The 20,204-nt window shown below is 35.1% G+C and overlaps 4 protein-coding genes across 4 annotated transcripts; 1 reads left to right on the forward strand and 3 right to left on the reverse strand.

The window, feature by feature from the left end:
* Positions 1–320: 320 nt before the first annotated feature.
* LOC106410876 (insulin-degrading enzyme-like 2) lies at positions 321–6,469 on the reverse strand. The gene is made up of 26 exons (XM_013851506.3): positions 6,152–6,469; positions 5,995–6,070; positions 5,767–5,834; positions 5,595–5,686; positions 5,448–5,521; positions 5,322–5,365; positions 5,093–5,144; positions 4,849–4,971; positions 4,641–4,753; positions 4,362–4,524; positions 4,059–4,148; positions 3,868–3,953; positions 3,653–3,739; positions 3,460–3,563; positions 3,094–3,196; positions 2,860–2,955; positions 2,585–2,774; positions 2,401–2,462; positions 2,232–2,336; positions 1,960–2,161; positions 1,671–1,879; positions 1,405–1,529; positions 1,269–1,320; positions 1,091–1,177; positions 887–1,009; positions 321–796 (listed from the first exon to the last, which is right to left on the reverse strand). The coding sequence occupies exons 1-26, from the start codon at positions 6,365–6,367 to the stop codon at positions 569–571; spliced, it is 2,970 nt and encodes a 989-aa protein (XP_013706960.1). The 5' UTR covers positions 6,368–6,469; the 3' UTR covers positions 321–568.
* A 2,435-nt stretch (positions 6,470–8,904) lies between these two features.
* On the reverse strand, positions 8,905–10,156 carry LOC106410878 (zinc finger AN1 and C2H2 domain-containing stress-associated protein 13). Its single transcript, XM_013851507.3, has 2 exons — positions 9,863–10,156; positions 8,905–9,678 (listed from the first exon to the last, which is right to left on the reverse strand). The coding sequence occupies exons 1-2, from the start codon at positions 9,959–9,961 to the stop codon at positions 9,049–9,051; spliced, it is 729 nt and encodes a 242-aa protein (XP_013706961.1). The 5' UTR covers positions 9,962–10,156; the 3' UTR covers positions 8,905–9,048.
* Positions 10,157–14,220: 4,064 nt separating this feature from the next.
* On the forward strand, positions 14,221–15,425 carry LOC106410166. Its single transcript, XM_013850654.3, has one exon. It carries the CDS (start codon positions 14,476–14,478, stop codon positions 14,854–14,856), a length of 381 nt encoding a protein of 126 aa, XP_013706108.1. The 5' UTR covers positions 14,221–14,475; the 3' UTR covers positions 14,857–15,425.
* Positions 15,190–17,785, reverse strand: LOC106409963 (polygalacturonase ADPG1-like). The gene is made up of 9 exons (NM_001316252.1): positions 17,442–17,785; positions 17,175–17,306; positions 16,900–17,073; positions 16,752–16,772; positions 16,434–16,641; positions 16,265–16,346; positions 16,018–16,126; positions 15,719–15,832; positions 15,190–15,604 (listed from the first exon to the last, which is right to left on the reverse strand). The coding sequence occupies exons 1-9, from the start codon at positions 17,697–17,699 to the stop codon at positions 15,401–15,403; spliced, it is 1,302 nt and encodes a 433-aa protein (NP_001303181.1). The 5' UTR covers positions 17,700–17,785; the 3' UTR covers positions 15,190–15,400.
* Positions 17,786–20,204: the final 2,419 nt, after the last annotated feature.

Below are 20,204 nucleotides of genomic sequence, written 5' to 3' on the forward strand. Positions count from 1 at the left end.
AGTTCTTAGCTTCAGATAAGAAACGGTTCTTACATTTTCTTAGTTTTTTAACTAAGAAAAACTAAGAACCGTCTCTTAAATAAGAGATATAAGAGCCGTCTCTTAGCCGAAAATTGTAAAAAAAACAAAACAAAACAAAAAAATGTCAAATCATAAGTTAAAAACTCCGGCTAAGATACCGGGGTTAATCATGCCCTTATATAATACATGTCTAACAAATATAATATATTATATTTATAAGCGTATTTGGTAAACTTTCACTCGGGGAAAGAGAGAAAGTGGTCAGATTTCATGTTAAATTGTCACAACAGTCATCTTACTTTATTACATGATCATTTGCTTATAATTTTTCTCAATATGGCCATCCTACAAATTCTCCCTAGATTTATTTTAAGTGGAAAGGTGATTCCACGATTCATCCATGATCATATATGCTATAAGTCTGTTATAACAACAAGACTCTGTTTTATTTGTTCAAACTCTGATTTAACAGTCAGACGAATACAAATGAGTATGTAATACCCTTCCTTGCAAAGAGTTTGGGACCTCCTCAAAGTATCAGATGGCTTCATCCTCTCAACGACCTGTAAAGAGGTAGAGAATTCCGGAATCTGACAATGTCTTCAATTTCTATGAATGGTGATGCAACCTTGGCTTTGTCAGACACCATTTCCTTCAAATGCTGGCTTCCATAAACGAATATGCTCAGCGATTTCTTTTTTGGTGCGTCAATCTTTATGTACTCGTCAAAGTAATCTATCAACTCTTCCCTCTTTATCTCTCTCAGTGCAGCCACCTAACCACAAAACAACACCCCCCAAGAAGCTGTGTTAATGGCGTTGAACTATCCACAATATTTGCATTATGGTTGTTAGAGGTTCTTCACCTCTGCTTCTATGCGGTTGAATTTGAGTGTCCCGTTTCGAATCTCTCCCCAGTAAAACCGAGATTCTTCTGACAAGTTCTTGTGTTTCTCAAGCTTCATGTCTGTCAAAGCTGTTACATTACTCTTGAGGAGGAAGCCATGTCAGTTAGTATGTTTTCATGAAAATATTATGCGTGTAATAATATTTGGTTGGGATCATCTCACCTTGAATTCTTCATCACTCATATTGTAAAATTTACTCTCAAGGTCCTTGAGTAGTGACTCGACCCTTGAATCAATATGTCTAGGACCCTGTTACCAACAAAACCAAAACAATAAGAAAAAAGTTATGCAAAGTCTCAAGGTAGTAAAACATCGACGAGACGACAGGCTGGTTTGGTACCTTATCTGAAGACTGGATAATGAACTGTACACCATTGACGCCAGAATGATTCCTATGTCGCATGAAAGTAAACATTTGTATCAACGAGGAATCACGGGGGGCGTTCTTAACAACATATAAGAAACTATCATTGTACCTCCGGGAAAGTGAAGTGATGTAACCAAGTTGCTCGACCGTTCTGAGCTGGTGAAATGTGGCTTGCTTTGCTATGAGACAGAAAAGTTGAAGTTTCACGTTCATTGAAAATTCATCTTGATGAACCTGTTCGTGAGCAAGAAAAACAATGCATGTAAAAAGAAACTTTCTGAAAATTCACAGTGACTAAGTACCAAGAGATTCAAGAAAAGGAAGAAGCAAAAACTGGTTGACAAGACCACTTAGTTGCAAGTTTATCTACTATACCTGGATATAATGCACCAGAGCAGAATTTTCATCTTTGGGGTTTGAGCCTTGTTGATGGTAAAAGTATTTGGTTCTTGTTCCGAGCTCTGCAACCCTATCAGTCAGGAGCTGAGACGGAAACAACTGACGACAAATAGGTTTTGGGTCTTTAAAAAGAACATCTTCAACATGCTTCACCATTGACTCAGCTTCCTCCTTGTCAACATTTCCTGAAATGAGACATTTACAAAGTCTATAAGAAAAGGCAAATGGGTAGAGACCAGAGACTACATGGAGATAATGTTGATACCTGCTACATAGCACTCAACAAATGCTCTAGATAACATCATTGGAACGAATTTTACTAAGTCTTCAGCTTCCATATGTAAAAGAGCATCTAGTTCCTCAGTCCAAGGCCAGGTCTGATCATGTAACACCAGTGAGCAGTAGCTAGTTGCTTGACTATATGGTTGTCTGAATTTGTTGTTTTGGTATGCCTTTGTGTCCATTTCCTATTAACAAACATGGATTCAATCTAGTAACAAGGAGGAAGTTGTAGCATGTCTAGAGTAACAAGGTTACCTTGATAACAGAAAACCTATCAGGTTTAACTTCAAACTTTGCTATCTTTTCAATAACAGCTTCCAACAAGATCATCAATTTGTGATTAAAGCCACCAAGATAGAGCTGTAAATGAGAAACACTTTAGGTAAACATGAAATGAACTGAAAGAAAGCTTCACAAAACCCACCTCAAATCCATTGTCTGAAAGACTTAATCCATAGTAAAGACCAGCATCCTCAGCATAATAAGCTGAAACAAAGAACAAAATATTGATGAAACGGTTTTCGTGATACAATATACATAAGAGATGCAACATAAAGCAGCGGAATCACCACGTTGATGATCAATATTGAAGCAGTTTAAATATTTACCATATTCATTCAAACAGTCCTCAAGCAACCAAACGAACATACTGGAAAGAACTACAGCGTCAGGAGAACTGACTGCAAGGGGGCAGTTGAACTCCATCTTAACATATGCCTTTGGTCTGAAGAACTTTGTATCAGGCTTATACCACAGTCTTGAGAATGATGTCTTCCTCAACATAACAGGAAAGTTTTCCTGTTCCAGAGCAATGTGAGTAACCGCTTCACAAATTAAACTTCAAAAGCATTTGTAGATTGTGACTAGAGTGATGACACTAAACCTTATCTTTTACATCTTTTAGTAACAAATCTGTAGGAATGAAGACATTAGGTATTGGTAGAAACAGGTTTACATCAGGAGCAGACTGTTCCCATTCCTGTAATTGTTAAGCTGCTTAGCTTAAGCACAAACCATAGTTGAACTTTCTTCCAGAGTATAATAGGACACTATTATCTAACAAACATAATATAAAACAAAACTAAGATTCAGAAAACTAAATGTATTAAAAGCCAACCTGAATGGTTTCTTTGGTTATCTTCTCAAGAGAATATGGAGTATTATACCATGGCTCAATCTTGTCAGTTTTCCCTTCAAATTTATTTGATTCCCAAAAGATTCTACAAATATAAATGGCATTAGATACTGCGGCGAGCTTGCTAGCAGTCAGGATAACGCACTGGGACTGGGGGGGATGCTTTAAGTATAACCGCCCAAAATCTTATGGAGATGTTGCATTATCATATGACCAATAACAATAACAATATTTAGCATCATATCTTCATTTTTCTCAGAATAAAGGGGAAGAGTTTTGTTCAGAAATTAGAGCATAGTAGAATGTAAGGCAAAAAAGGACATCAGGTCATCCGGAATATATACTTACCTAACATTACTGGGAGAAATCTCATCTAGAACCTTTTTCACAATAGCTGGATTAAATTTCGAAGGCAGTGATGATCCAACCAACCAATGCTTGGTTGGGTATATCTAAAGCATAATTTCGAAGGCCACATATGTATCAAGCAGATATAAATATATATAACAAGTTTAAAAAACAGAGAAGGAAATAGTAGTACCCGCATTTTTGATGAAATACCCGTTGCATAAGAAATTGGGTGTGTTTTGGCTTGATAATGAAAACTTGTCTCAGAGATAGCTGAGATCTTCAATGAAAATGAAAGATGTATCAAAGTCTTTAATGACACTGACTCAATAGGAATACTAGCAAAATCATACAAAAATGATCGTACAACTTCATAATACCAATACGGTATTGGCTATACGCCTATACCTCATCAAAAATCCACCGGGGAACACCAGAGTGTTGTAGAATCTTCATGTGTCTGAACAATAACCCTATAATATCTTCCATATGCTCTGTATACCAAGCAAGAAACAAAACTAAATCATCCTCTTAACATAAGAAAGATCTTACTTAGAACATTAAAAAATACTAAAAAGAAAGAATACACAGAAACCCACCATGGCCAGCATCTGTAAGATCAATGGAAACATTAAAGAAAGAATACTCCATAGTCCCTGCTTCGCCAGCATACAGCCCCGTTGCAAATCCTGTGGAAGAACACATATCAGGGCAAAAAATTTATAGCGACCAACTACAACTGAAAATAATATAGATACAGTATCTAAAGCACCTTTCTAGCTGCATTCGAGACAACCTAAGAAAGTGTCTAGAGGAATTAAAGATAAATCAAGAAACACCCTTCAAATAAGTACTTAGTAAGCTATAAAATTATAATTAGTTTGGCCCAAAAGAAAACCTACCCAAGATTTTTAAGGCGTGAAACAAACTTCCTTCGCCTTCATGACCAATTAGATGACTAAGGTACCTTGATGGTGCTTCTTCATACTGATGGATAGTAGGAGTTATAGGCCATGAAACAGTAAGCTCATGATACTGCCTTATGGGAACAACCTTCACAAGAACCTATAACCAACGAACAAAAAAAACATCACCAACAAAAGATACCACCATAGAAACATTATAGCATGAACTTATCTTGATCTGGTATAAAATTTAAAGATGAAGTAAGTGAAAAAAACCTGTAAATGGTCTGGAGTACACGGCTGACCAGGTAATCTAAGGATGGTCTTGTTGGTGTTTCGAATTTCTTGGAACAACTCTTCCACTAGGCCTTGAAGTTTATCAAGGTTTTCTGAAGACATTCAGAGTTATACATTCTAAATGTTTTAATACTTCTGTTTTCCATAAGTATGAAAAAATGAGTTTTGGGTTACTTCTTAAACCCACCCTTTCCATAAATAACCAGATGCATGATGTTGACAGAATAGTGTTCATCATAGAATTTAAGTAGCTCACTCCTTGTATCTACTCCTTTTGCTTCGGGTCGTACGTGAAGAGTATCCATGTTACCTAAGCAAAAATATCACTTTCTTAGCAAGAGAGAAAAAAAAAAGGGACCATGACTTTTATTATGTATCACAACACCAGATCTGGTTACAAGAACAATCCAGATCATAGGTCGAACATGAACCTGTGCTAAATTTATGATATGGATGGTCGTCTCTACTTAGATGCTTCTGTAACTGTGTGAACAACAAAGGAAGACATAACACTCAAGTTAGATGCTAGATATACACCAATATTTTTCATTCCTTTGTACTTTCTTTTCCATTAATCAATAAAATGCATTCTTCAGTTTTATTGTAACTAAATGAATACAATTAACCTATATGTTTGTTCTTGAGAGCAGAGAAAAGTACCTGACGCAGACGCCAAGAATCAGATAACATGTTTTTCTGATTCTCTACATGAGAGAGAACTCGTTAAGAATTTTGTTACTTAACAAACTGCGACATGAAAGCTATCAAGAAAATCAAGAAGCTAACCAGAGTCAACAGCCTTGATCTCCCTCATGGTGGCATCAGCAGACATCAGTGGTTTGATAAAGAACTGTGCGAATCTGGTTAGGAAAATTATGACATAAAAAACCAACACTGTATAAAGGGAAATCAGATAACATTAGTAAGTTCTACCTGTCCAAAGCCTCATCAAAGGAGTCTGTGTTGATATCAAAATGGTAGTTTGTGTCTTCACTGGATGTATAAGCATTTGTGCTTCCTCCATGCTAAAACAGAATTACAATAAGCACATCATATTTTCTCTCAAGATTGTATTTAAGAGCTGGAGAAGAACAATATTACGTACTTCAGTGATGTACTTGGAGTAACTATCTTCCTCTGGATATTTTTCACTTGCATAAAACAGCATATGCTCTTGACATCGCCACCCAAAAATAAAATCATAAATTATTTTTCCATGACTAACAAATCCAACATTAATTAAAAACTCCACTTTGATATAACTGTTTATATAGAGTGAACTTGACCCAGCTTAGTGCTTGAGTCTTGCTATGAAGAAAAACATTAAACGTACCAAGAAAATGAGCTAGTCCATCCAATCCTTCTGGGTCCGAGAATGATCCAACGTTAACATTCATTGAAGCAGCACACTAAGATCAACGTACACAGACGATGAATCAGTTCAGATTTCTTATTTTAGCAGTAAGACTAGAACATGAATCGATCTTTACCTTGTCAGTCTCTGCATCACTGATTAACAACACCTCGAGAGAGTTCTTAAGAACAATCCTCCTATATTCTCTCTCGTCCGTACGTGCCTTCACTATCTCACCACCTTTATCCGCCGCTGCCTCCATTCCACCCGCCATGGCCGTTTGATTACTTGCAGTGGTTGACTCTACGCCTGAGTCTTGGCTCTTGTATGTCCAACGTCTTTCTTTTTTCATTTTCTAAGACAGAGGACGCTGAGGAGAAAGTGCAGTCTACCAACTAATATCAACGGTCTGAATTTCCTCACGTCCTAGAGATCCAATGGCGATTACTCGTGATAATTAAGTCTTCGCTTCTATACGTCCAACGTCTTTTTCTTTTCTTTTTATTTAATCTAATCTAGTGTTAGAGAGTGTGTTCAAAAAAAAAAAAAAAAATCTAGTGTTAGAGAGTCTGAATTTTGTTTTTTTTCTTCTCTAAAAGCATATCTAAAATAAATTATATAACTTCAGATATAAAGATTTTTAGTCTCCAAAAAGAAATTTCAAAACTTCAAATTTGGAGTTTTGAAAAGTGACTCAAAACTTCAAATTTGAAATTTGAAATTTTTATATGCATTTTGGCTTTTACAATTAATTCAACATTACATTCATAATTCTAAGTATTTTCTCGTTTATTATTTTAAGTTTTAAAAAAATTTCTATCTCATAAATATTTCAAATTTTTTTATAAATTCAAGTTTTACACGTAAATTAAATAAAAATATAAAAATAAAATTTATAATATTTTAAAACTAGAATTAGGCAATAAAAATATTACAAACAAAACTTAATAATAAAAAACTTTTAAAAATATACATAAAGATATAATTATTATAAAAATTTAAATATTAAAATAACACCAATAGTCTGGTAAATTTGCTCTGGAATCTCCAAAATTTCTAAAATATTGTCCAAATTGTTTTTTTTATAACCGGAGATGGAGCATTACGAAAATAATTTTATGGAATAATATGGTATTTTGGTTGTATTTTAATATTTAATTATACATTTCTCTTTATAATTTTATAAACGTAACATTTTATCGTCATAGTTCATGTAATATATATTGTTGTAATATATTTATATGTGTGTTAGTTATTCATAATTTTTTTTATGGATATACATTAATTATTATAAGGACCATAAGGTAAAATATAAATAATTTTGAAGTTAAGGTAAAAGTTTACTTTCGAAGAATAACACTTTAAAACTAAGTTTTAAATATAAAATTATGTAAACTTCAGAATAAAGAGTATTTTTGAAACTACAAATATCCAAGATAGCGCAATTGCTAAAGTCAGCCCACGTGGTAGATGACAATCCCACCGTTGATTTGCTGCAAAAGTTTACATAATAGACTTAAACTAAGTGTTTTGCCAGCACAAAATCTAATAATTTTACAAAAAACTTATAAATAGATATATTATCAATTCAAAAACCATTAGAATGAATTATTTTCATGCTTTTGAAATATTCAATAATTAACTAAAAATTAATAAAATTATATACCATATATTAAAATATTTTTTATTATTTTTTAAAAAATCATATATACATAAACTATATACATCGGTTTATATTTATTTTTAAAATATTCAAAAGATTATGATGTAAAATATTTTTTAAATAAAATAATATAGAATCTTTTTAGATAATGATAATTATCAAATTCATGAATTATTTTTAAATTTATGGGTAATTATATATAACAAATCTAATCTAATTATTTATTAAGGGTAATAAAGACTTTAAACGTTCTAATTATTTTTAATTCTTTGCCAACATTTTTCAGAAATTATCACAATGGGTGATTTTGATTGTCTTAAGAAATTTATCTTAAATGATATATGATTCATTCTATCTTATGTGATATATATATTAAAATATAGTCAGTTTAATATTACTAACCAAATATTATATAAGCATATATATATATTATTTTAATATTAATAAAGTAAGTATAATATAAATTTAACTATGATATTTTCGTTACAAGTTTTAATTATTCTGAAGATAATGATAAGTTATCAACTAAATCACTAAAATTATTTATTATTAAAATTAACAATTAAGCATAAAATATGAGTAAGCCTAAACTTATGGTTATGGAGAACATGACAAATCAGCGAATTTACTTCTCAAGTAATAGTATAGATATAGATATAGTTTGAATAGATCACCTAGAATATATTTATTTGTAGTTATTAAGAAAGTTTACATTTATGTCTAAGCTATATTTCTCATTTTATTATGTAAAAACACTTATGTATAAGTTATATTTCTTATTCTATTATGTAAATAACTTTATGCAAAAGTTATATTTCTATGTTATTATCTTAAAAAATTCTAGATAAATTATGCATTTTACATAAATATGCATATAAGAGTAATGAATAAATTTGTAATGATATAACAGTTCTTAATGATATAAAAACAACATAGAAGAAGGGTTATTATAACTTCACAGTTGTCCCTTTTTCAACTCTTCACTGTAACATCTTTTAACTCGTCTCAAAGAAAATATGCAATATCAAAGCAGTATACTCATCATCTTGATCACAATATCAATATTTATGTTGTGAAGTTATGTGGTTAGAAGGGGGCTACAAGAAATGGCCAACTACTCTTTCAACTTCAGCTTTCTTATACAACTCTGATAAAATATTTGTGGAACTAAGGCTCATGGTTTCATCAAAGAATGATGTATGTATCCAATCTTAACATGTTCCTGCTTTCATAACCCGGATTTCTATAATTTATGAACCATAAAACCCAAACCGACCAAACGAAAGCCGATCTCAAAGAATGTTACAACAACACAACAGCAAAAATGTTTCAATCACACAAATATTTAATCAGATCACTTCCATGCTTCTCTAAGCTATAGAAGTACCACGATGATCCTTATCAATATGCTTCAATAGTTCCCCCGGTTCCCGAAACCCTTTGCTGCATTTCGGACAAACATCAACCGTAACTTTACCATTCCTCTCCTGCGTTTTCCCTAGACTGCCATCGCCGCCACTCGAAAACTGTAACTTCTGGCTAATATCGTTACCGAGTTCTCTGATACTAGCTTCAGCCGAAGCTAAAAGACTAGACCATCTTGAAGATGAAGCGGGAGCTTCTTTTGTGTTTGTTGTACTCAAGAAACCCATGAATGAGAAACTAGAATCAAGCTTCTTAGATCCAGAGCAACTATGGTCAGGCCCAAACCGATGTTTCAAACAGTGTTCGATGCCGCAATCTCGGCATTTTATAGTGTTGGAGAAGGTTAGCAATTCTCTGCACCTTGGGACAGGACATTTCTTCTTCTTGACAGTTTTCTCGTAGTTTGATGGATCACAATCTGTGTTCACGTGTTTCTCCCAAGTGATGTTTGGATCTTCGTCAGGGTTTAACCGAACTCCTTTAGCACATAACGGACAGATAACGACCGTAACATCTCCTCTGTTTCCTTTCGGACAAGAGTGTTTCATGTAGCTACGATGATCCAAACAAAACACCTGCAATACAATTTTTTTTTTTTTAAAGATTTTTACGATTCAGACATTATTTAAAAATCGTTTTAGCATCAAATTCATGAAAATGCGAATGGTCGAATTTGAAAGAAAAAAAAAATCAAATTAAAATCGTAGATCGTAGCATCGAGCGAGAGATTATTGTATGTAAGGAGGAATCAAAAGGAACCTGGATGCAGCGATCGCATGTGAATGGCAAGAAATCGATCTGCTTGCAATAATCAACGGAGCAGTGTTTCCCCAGATCTGGAAACTCCGGGGTCCCCATTGAGTCAGAGGATGTGTTGGACAATTATGTTACAGAATACAAAATAATGGAATCATCAAGAAAACCTCAGAGATTCCGAGGATTTAGATTTAATAGAAAACACGCAGAACCGGGGAAGAAAGAGTTGGAAATTAAAGTCAACGTGATTCCCATCTTCTTCATCTCTTCAGAGTCAATCATTCTCTTGTCTTCCTTTCCGTACCAAAATTAAAACGTAAACTGGGCTTTAAAGGCTTCATAAACATTTTCATTACTGGGCTCTCAGCTTCAGGGTGTGAGATACCCATACGGAATTTAATCAATAAATATTAAAGTTTTGGTTTAAATTATTAAATTTAAAAATAAAAAAGAACTGAAGCATTTAGAATATGCAAATCAGCGTACTTCAGAAAGTCTCTTGAATGAAAATAATTTCTCATATTTTTTCTGCTCTTTCTATTTTATTTTAAATATTTAATGCATAAATACTTAACGAGAGATTCACGTTGTGGATACTCTAGATTTTTATAAGTTGTGGGAAATTCTTTTTAATATTTATTGTTTAAGCAATTTCTGGTGTAGCCAGGAATCACTAGAGTTTTTAAAGTTGTGGGCGTAAGACTTTTATATTTGTTTATTAGGTCACATTCCCTTCTGCTGAGTTTCTTGATTTTTTTTTTTTTTTTTTGACGTCGTTTGTTGATTTTCTTATGATCAAAATATATTGTGGTTTCATATCATTTTCATTATTGGACTCTCAGCCTCTGGGTATCGGAAATAGTGAAGTATCTAATCAATAAATATTATTATTATTAATTTCATTTAGTTAAAATATTAAATTTTAGATTAAAAAACGGAACTAATTATAAAGTAATAATCTTTTAAATAATATTTTAAAAACAAATTGTGAGTTATTCGAAAATCGTTTTTCATCTCTTTCTTCTTCTTTCTTTTCCTTTTTATTTTTTAAAATATTCTCATATCTAGATAATTATGAAAACTCTCATTATGAATAATCATTTTTAATATTAATTATTTTCATTGTTTAAGACTTTTATAGTGTAGCCAGAATCAATAACTTTTACAAGTGGTTAATTGTTAAAAAAAATTCACACTTTTTTTTTTGTAAAAGGCTTTCATATTAAAATGCATAAATGATACAAGTATGAGTTTTCACTCATAAGTTTGAGAAAGTTTGCAATAAGAGGAGGGTTTTAGCACAACCCGAGTGAAGGGTTTACAAATGAAACCTAATAGGAAAGAAAAGAAAGACCAAACTAGTGGAAATGGTTTCCTCGGCTACGTCGACTTTTTTTACCCCTTCCTCTAACATTTGTCCATTCCATTTTTTGAACTTTTTGTGTTGGTTTTATTGGTCTTCCTCCTCTAGTTAAGTTATAACTAGAGGTTTCTCCAACCACGTCTAAACCAGTTTCTTTCCCATAAGCAAGAGGAGTCTCCGGCTCCATGTGGAAATGATGATGGTTGGGAGTGAGAGGCGAGAGAGGACCAACTGGTTGCTCATTTTCAGAAGCATGAGCGGCTTCGAAAATGTTAACTTGTGATGGAATTTCTTCCATAATTTGTGTCTGAGAGGGCGCAGCGATTGTGGCTGCTAACATAGGTAAAGTACAATCAATCTTTAAACAAGAGATAGAGTGCACCTCATGTGAGTGTGTGATCGGACCAGAAGTTACATCCTCATAAGGAGTAATGACAGACAAGTTTTTTGGAGTCTCATGTGCTTGGTGGCCAGAAGGTGATTGCAAGTTTGATTCCAAGTGGTTGACATGTGAGCTAGGGGTGTTTTGCAACAATCCTATATCCACCATTGGGATCTCTTCATTGGGACTAGGAGTTTCTTTTATAATAACAGCAGATCCAAGTGGCTTTGGAGGAAGTAAACACCTCTTCTCTCTATGGCCAAGTGCTCCATATCTTTCACACGCGCTAGGAATCCAAGAATACTCTACACCTACCAAGTAAATATTGCCTTGTTTGTCATCAAGAGCAATTAGCTTTGGAAACGGTTTGTCTAGCTCAACCTCAACTAAAATTTCCGCTTCCCTCATATTTGTTGGATCTAAACGAGGCCTATGCGTAAGCATTGGCTCTCCCAAACCTGATGCTATGTGGCTGATACCCAATCTAGAGAAGCATGAATCCGGAATATTCTTGAGGGTTACCCAGGCCGGTAATGTAGAAATCTCCGGGATTTTGAAAGAGTTTACGGGACTCCAAGGAGCCACAAATAGGAGACAATCATCCACATGCCACACTCCCCGTTGGATGACCCATTTGCGAGTATTTTCATGAGGAATATGGAACAAAAACGATGATTCTCCTAATTTCCGACAAGATATCTTACATTCCCGTCCCCATAGTCTATTCAAGACAACATGAATAACGCCTCCGGGTGGGTTAGAACACCTGTGGAATTGTCCAACAACGTATTCTTCCTTATTCTCAGGTCCTAGTCTAAGAACCTTAGAACGAATTGTCACCTGAGGAGTTCCATCAAGTCGATATTTAGGTTCAGCAGCTCGAAAAAGATTTCTCGAGGACTGGTTCATGCGAGCAGACCATGAAAACCGAAGACTACCATCATCCTTGAGAGCCGGATGAGGCATTTTATCCATTGGAGGATACGACAATTGCTCCTTCTTATGCTTGTGACCGATGATAGAATCATTAAGTGACGGCAAAAAGGAGGCTATTTGGCATTTTACCGCGTCTGAGACACCGAGCTTTGGAGTAGCAGGTACAGGAGGGGTAGGTGAAGGTGTGAAGTGGAGTGGTTTCGACCACGCTCCCATGGAATGGACAAAGACGGTTTCTTTTGTGGGCTCCTCATCAAGGTCACCATTTTCAGAAACGTCATCGTCACCAGTAGATACCATTGGTGGTGCTTCCTCATCAACATTAATGGGTTCATCAGTTTGAGGCGGAGATTCAGTCGGAAGTTCGATGGTTACAGAAGTAGGAGGGTCTGTGATTTCAGAGACATGAAGAGAGTCGTTGGTTGTAGATGCAAGAGGTGGAACTGTGATTGCAGGAGGAGGAGCGATGGTTGCAGAGGGAACATCGGTTACTTATTCTTTCACCGACGAAATCGGTAACGTTGGAGACACGGGTTTTGGATTGGCTGACCATCTTCCAAGATACGGCCAGCGAGGATCCGGAGAAGGAGCATGTTGCAGGTCAGATACATCAGAGGACTTTTGCGCAGCTTCAGTACGCGATTCATCTCTATTAGCATCCATGGAAAAGGAAAGGGTGACGCAGGCCACAGGAGAGGGAGAGAGGTCCGTCTAGTAGGATACGAAACGGCGCCGGCGACGACTCCGGTAGGCTTGGTCGTCGACAAATCTAGAGCGTGAATGTTGAGTTTCGCCTTTGTTTTCGCCGATTTGGGGGCGCGTTCTTGATACGCGCCTTTAGAAATATATTAAAAAAAAAGTTCACATTCGCTTCTGTGAAAATTCTTGGTTTTCTTATGATCATCAATAGATATAGGGTAGTGACATTTTTCTTTACTGAATAACATTATTGAGCTGACACATTGATATATAACAAAATAAGAAGATGCAGAGATACGACAAGATGAACAAACCCCACCACTGATATCACCTGCCAAAACTTTACAGTAATAAGTGAAAAAGCCAAGCTAGGCCACATAAATCTAGATCAGCTACTAGCGACTTCATAGATAAAATGAATCTTTTGAACCAAAAAAACAAAGATAAAATGAATCTAGAGATATATCTCTATATTTTTTTTATCAACCTATAGATATATTTATATGTGTTCATGATGGTCACATTTTATTTTGTAAGAATAATAATGTTTGAACTGAGTCAAAGGGGCTCGATGGAAAGACAACAAGCAGACGAGAAGTGTCATGGGGACAACAAAACAAACCCCTCTTGGTTTACCCATATGAATGTGATTTTGTATTTACACAATCTGATTGTTAAATTTAATTTTATCTATGATTTTGTTATTAGTTTTTAGTGAACTGATAATATAAATAATTAGTAATTGATTACTATATACATATATGTAGACCAAAAAATAAAATATATATATTTCAAATTTTAAGTGAGTCAGTGATGTAAATATCCTTCAAATCCAATGAATATTTGCCTACAACCCAAGTGAGAAGAAATAATATATAGAGAAAAAAAACATAGGGAAATTTGGATCTATAAAAAAAAAAACTATATTTTACCAACTAACCATTTCACTCTCTTTTTTTTCATTTTTCTTCCTATCTCTTTTTATTACACTCTTACTACAAAACTAATATTTCTCCCAATATAGTCATTCAGCAAATTAACCCTTTTTAAATGCTCTCGTAATTACAATTCAACCGTTGGTCTTAGAAAGTCATGGTTTTATTTTAAAAATTTATTATATGTTTTCTTATTATAAGTCGATATAATTGTTAGTTTAACCACACATTGCACTTATTCCGTGTAACCTTGGCTCCCACAAGCACACCTGAAAGACTCTCACTCTCTAAGCTCTTTCTCATGTTCGGAGTTACGGCAAGACTTGATGACCAACTCGGCACCACAACCACACCAAGCACCATATACATGGACCCACCTTCCCTAGACCAGCCGTGCCACAACTCAGACCACCGTTCAATAGAAACACTAGTCGTTATCTTAGCTGTCATCACCATTTTATCCGTCTTAGCCGGCATCTTCGCTCGGCTTTGCGGTGGACGCCATTTATCTGACAGCCGAGACCACGACATCGAAGGTTGGGTGGAGAGGACGTGCCGTAGCTGCATCGATGCTGGAGTCCCCACCGTCGCTGCCGCTCCTCTTCCACCGCCTCCAGCGACCACAGAAATAGTGGAAGAGCAAAGCAAGCCAACAGCCGCTGGAGATCAAAGCAAGAAGTGAAAAAAGTGAAGTAAAAAAGGGGTGAACCTAAATTCTTCGGTTCAGCTCTTAATTAACCTTATCATGTAATCGTCGAAAAAATGAAAACATTATGTATTCTCAGTAATTTTGAAGACATCGTTTTACTTATTCTACGGACATCGTTTTACAGATGTTTTATGATTATTTATTTTTGAAAAAGAAAACATAGAAAGCAAAAATTCTTGTCAACTTTTATCTTCATATCTGTCGACAATTAGACCAATGGAATTATATATAAAAAGACATCAAAACAATCAAACCACACTAAAGTTGTATATATATTCACCATGTTTAATAGTAAAACAAAATATTAGAGAAATGATATTATTCATTTATTCATGGACAAGCAATCAACTTCAGTGAATCATATACAAGACAACAATTATCTCAACTATTGTATGTATATTCCCATATATCTTTAGTTTTCTATATATATCAAGAATCAATACGTAGATAACGATATACATGCATCTATAATTACATATACTACGTATTTATGTATATTACATAATCAGCTTAGTAATTAAGGGCATTTAGGAGAAACAGTGCCTTTATCCTTAACATTGACATTTTCGCAAGAAGCTTTTCCTCCTTTGATGTTCACATTCTCAAGCACAATACCTTGGCATGGATATTTCACACTGCAATTAAACATTATCGCCACATCTGTTGCGCTCGTACCTTTTATGTTCTGATACACGACATTGTTCACTTGAACCGCAGATTCCTAGTCAACATATTTCACATTTCAAGCCTAGTGAGGGTACTTTTATTAAACAATACAAACAAACAAAAATATATAAAAAATTGGGCAAATCAAATTAATCTATCAAACAATTACTTGCTGTTCGCATTTGTCCTTGTCGCAGTAGTTCTGGTCGATTATGATCGGATTCTTGACATTATCCATACGAATGTTTTGGAATTTAATGTTCTTAGCAGTTCCTGACCCTCCCTGAAATCGATAATTGGGTTGTTATTGAGGGAGCACTGCTTTAATGTTACCAGTACTGGTACGATCAGATGGAACTAGACGTAAGGTCGTAATTTCCTAGTTGCTATGAACGTCAAATCAAACTACTCCATCCGAGGGAGTTCTAAAAGAGGGGGTGTTTGTAGGGGAAAAACAACATCAATCACCTGGTAAGTCTTGATTCTTACTCCATTGTCAGTCTCAGAGAGCGTAGCACCATCCACATCAATTCCCGATACATAAGCTTTGGAATTGTCATCCCCCAAGCTTCCAATGCTTCTCAATACAAAAATAAAATAAACAAAGGTCTATATGTTAAATATGTACTCTAAACTATGTGAAACTATTAGGGTAAGATACATAATTTTACTACACTTTGATTAATATTCGGAAATGATAAAGGTATTGTTTTACCTGATCCCATGACCGGGGCCGCAAGTTAAATCATTGATTTGAACATTTTGCGATCCATCCTCAATGGATATACAATCATCACCTATAGAAAAGCAACCATGAATGTCATAACTAAAATATACAGATTTCTAGATTTCTAAAATTGAATAATATGTATGGGGATCATTACCTGTCCCAATGTCTGAATTGGAGATTCGAATGTTTTTAGTAGCAACGATATGAATACCATCCGTGTTGGGACTATCGCCAGGAGCAGTGATCTTAACATTCTTAACGCCAACATTGTTGCATTTCTCAATCGAAATCTGAATCTGCTGTGCATTTCTCACTCTCAGATTCTTCACATTCAAATTCTTTAGGTTGTAGAGAGTAAGAGCCTGCATAAATATAAAATACATGCCAATTTTTGTAATCAAACGTTCTTAATCATTCGAGTGTGATTTGTTTTTTAATCATGCATATATATGGAGCTTTTGTATTTACGTACCGTTGGCGCTTTTGTGCATGGCTGCATAAAAAAGAAGGAGACGAATTAATATTAGCATGGTGACATTTAAATAGGAGTCCGAATATCATAAATAAGTATATATATATTTGTGTGTGACACATAGTGATTGGTGGACTATACTATATACCTTAGATTTGTCGATTTTGCATGAGTTTTGCCACCAGATATTTCCGTTGCCATCAACAATCCCCGCCGAGCCGCCATCGATTGATAGATTATTAACGTCTTCCAAAATAAGCCAGTGGTTCTTGTCATTACTGTAATCCGATCGTTTTGTAGAAGCTGATAAAGTGCCTAGGATCTGCGGTTAATCGGTAATAAAATTCAACTAGTTGATTAAATTTATGAATTAAGAAAATACTAGTGATAAAAGTGACAAAAATAAAACAAAACACATATTACCTGGAAGCTACGTAAAGATTTGCATGGGCCTCTGAATCTAATAGACTTAAGGAGATAAGTCTTTCCTTTAGGAATTAAGAAAGTAGTAACTCCATTTGTTGAACATGCCTTCTTCCATGCTTTCTTGAAAGCCTAATTAAGCATATATTTTACACCCATGAATGCATGCATCATCAATATATACCAAATAAAATATCTTATATATTTACACATGTAACTATTTTTTTATAAAATAATTATATATTCATAATCGTAAACATGATATACCTGAGTATCATCGGTTTTTCCATCTCCTTTGGCTCCGAAGTTCGAAACACTAACAGTTGATGATTCGGTAGTGGGTCTATCAGAGCTTTTCAAGGTAAGAACGTCGTCGTCGTTGTTGAGCTTGATTAAACTATCGGATTCGAAGCTTCCATCTTCATGACCATATCCATCATCTACGTTGCTACTCAAAGCTTGGCAGCAAGCGAGCATCAAAAGAACGCATAAGAAAACAGCTAGACTTCCAAAACAACGGGCCATTTCGGGGTTTGAAACGCTAATCTTTTTAGAAAGAGTGTGTTTGATTCTTGAGAGTAAGAACTAATATGAGACTCTTTGCAGTTTTTGGGAGGCTTTTGTAATATGAAATTGAAGAAGTGGGATGTATGTGTATTTATAGGCAATTCAATGGAGAAATTTTATATGTTTATTCAAGTATTAATGGCGTTGGAGGTATGGAGAGAGATTGAGATTGATACGAAAACATCACACCCTAGCTTCTAACCTTTATCTCCTCTCCCCTCCATTTTAATTTATCTTTTTATTGATTTTTATTGCTTTCTTGATTGATAGAGAGTTTAATTAGTTAGTTATTTTCTACTAGAAAAGAGTTTATATTCATCATCGTATACCATTCACAGTAACATTCCATCATGTGCAATTACTGAGCTAACATTACGTGATGTATATATCCCTACATTAGATATAAAAAGTTGAAAACATATAAGCAAAAGTGATAAACGTCGGCGTCAACCGTCTTTCAAAGTTCGATAGTAGTGTTGGGTCCCTTTTACTCTTTCGTGCTTTTTATTTTGGTGTGTGATGCTGATATTAGAACATCCGCAACAACAATTCTTAAGGGTGAGTTCTTAAAAAAAAATAATTAAATAATCAGTGAACTCCACCAAAAGTTAAGAATTCAATTACTAAAATTCTAAAATAAAAACTTTTTCTTAGTGAGTCCTTGCACTATTTGTGGGCCCCCACAATATGTGACAGTCAGCGATTGGTTGATATTTCTTTTTTTTTTATCTGAAAAAAAAAATAATAATCACTACAAGAAAACAGCGGTATTCTGATGGACATTCCGACGGAAAATGAAATCCTCGGAATATCCCGAGGAATTTCTGAGGAAATTCTGAGGAAACACAAAATTGGGTTTCCTTGGAATATACCGACGGAATTCCGAGGAAATATCAATCCGTTGGAATATTCCGAGGAAATTCCGAGGAAAAATGTGTTCCTCGGAAAAAACCGATGAATTCCGAGGAAATATTATAGCCGTTGGAGAGCCGCTGGGGGATTTTACAAAATTCCGAGGAAATTCCGACGAACTAGCCTTTTCCGTCGGAATTCCGTCGGAATTTCCTCGGTCTGTCGGCAGGATTTAAACTATAAATACAAGCACTCCTCTTCCTCTTCATTCACTCCATATCTTCATCCTCCCTCTTACTCTATTTACACACGAATTTGATTCATAAAAAATATGTCTTCTTCAAATTATTTTCGTTCTTGGATCGATCGACCTCATTTGGATCCGAACACGAGATTGCTTACGGAAGAATACCAACGAGGTATAACCGAATTCATGGGGTTAGTTCACCGACAACCGGAAGCAAAAACATGTATGTTAAGATGTTCTTGCTCTAATTGTAAAAATAGAAAAGTTATTAAAGAGTGGGATGTTTGGACTCATCTATATTTGAGTGGGTTTACACGAAGTTACAAAATTTGGTATCATCATGGGGAAACTGATTATGAACATGGTAGTACTAGCGAACCTCAGCCAGCGGTTAGATTAGAAGAACCAATTAGAACGGATGTAGATTATGGTGTAGGTACTGAGCAGATGGTAAATGATCATTTTAGAGGGGAAGATTTACCCAATGCACAAGCTAGGAAATTTTATGATATGTTGGATGCTGGAAAGCAACCATTGTACGAAGGTTGCAGAGATGGTCATTCAGCTTTATCATCTGCTACAAGATTGATGGGCATTGAAAAAGATTATAATTTGGCTGAAGACTGTGTGGATGCGATTGCTGATTTTGTAAAAGGTATTCTACCCGAGAATAATGTAGCTCCTGGTTCATACTACGAGGTTCAGAAACTCGTAGCTGGTCTTGGCGTATCAGGTAATAGATGTATGCAGCGACAACTGCATGATTTATTGGAGGGCGGATGAACAGCGGGTTACATGCAAATTTTGTGGAAAGCCTCGTTATAAAGATACGAGTGGAAGAGTTCCAGTGCCATATAAAAGGATGTGGTATTTACCTTTGACGGAAAGGTTGCAGAGGTTGTATCTGTCTGAACGCACAGCGCAACCAATGAGATGGCATGCGGAGCACTCAACAGATGGTGAGATCAGACATCCTTCAGATGCAAAAGCGTGGAAGCATTTCCAATCAAAGTATCCCGACTTTGCGTATGAGAGAAGAAATGTCTACCTTGGATTATGTACTGATGGTTTCAGTCCGTTTGGCAAGAGTGGAAGACATTATTCTCTATGGCCCGTCATTCTTACACCATACAACCTACCCCCAAACTTGTGCTTGCGACGAGAGTTTTTGTTTCTCTCGATTCTCGTTCCCGGACCAGAGCATCCTAAGAGATCACTTGATGTGTTTCTTCAGCCACTAATATATGAGTTGCAACAACTATGGGCTCAAGGTGCTGAAACATACGATGTTTCGTGTAAAGAAAACTTTCAAATGCGGGCAGTACTAATGTGGACAATAAGTGATTTTCCAGCATATGGTATGT

Source organism: Brassica napus, chromosome C6 (genome assembly GCF_020379485.1).
Source record: "Brassica napus cultivar Da-Ae chromosome C6, Da-Ae, whole genome shotgun sequence".
In the NCBI taxonomy this organism is placed as follows: Eukaryota; Viridiplantae; Streptophyta; class Magnoliopsida; order Brassicales; family Brassicaceae; genus Brassica; species Brassica napus.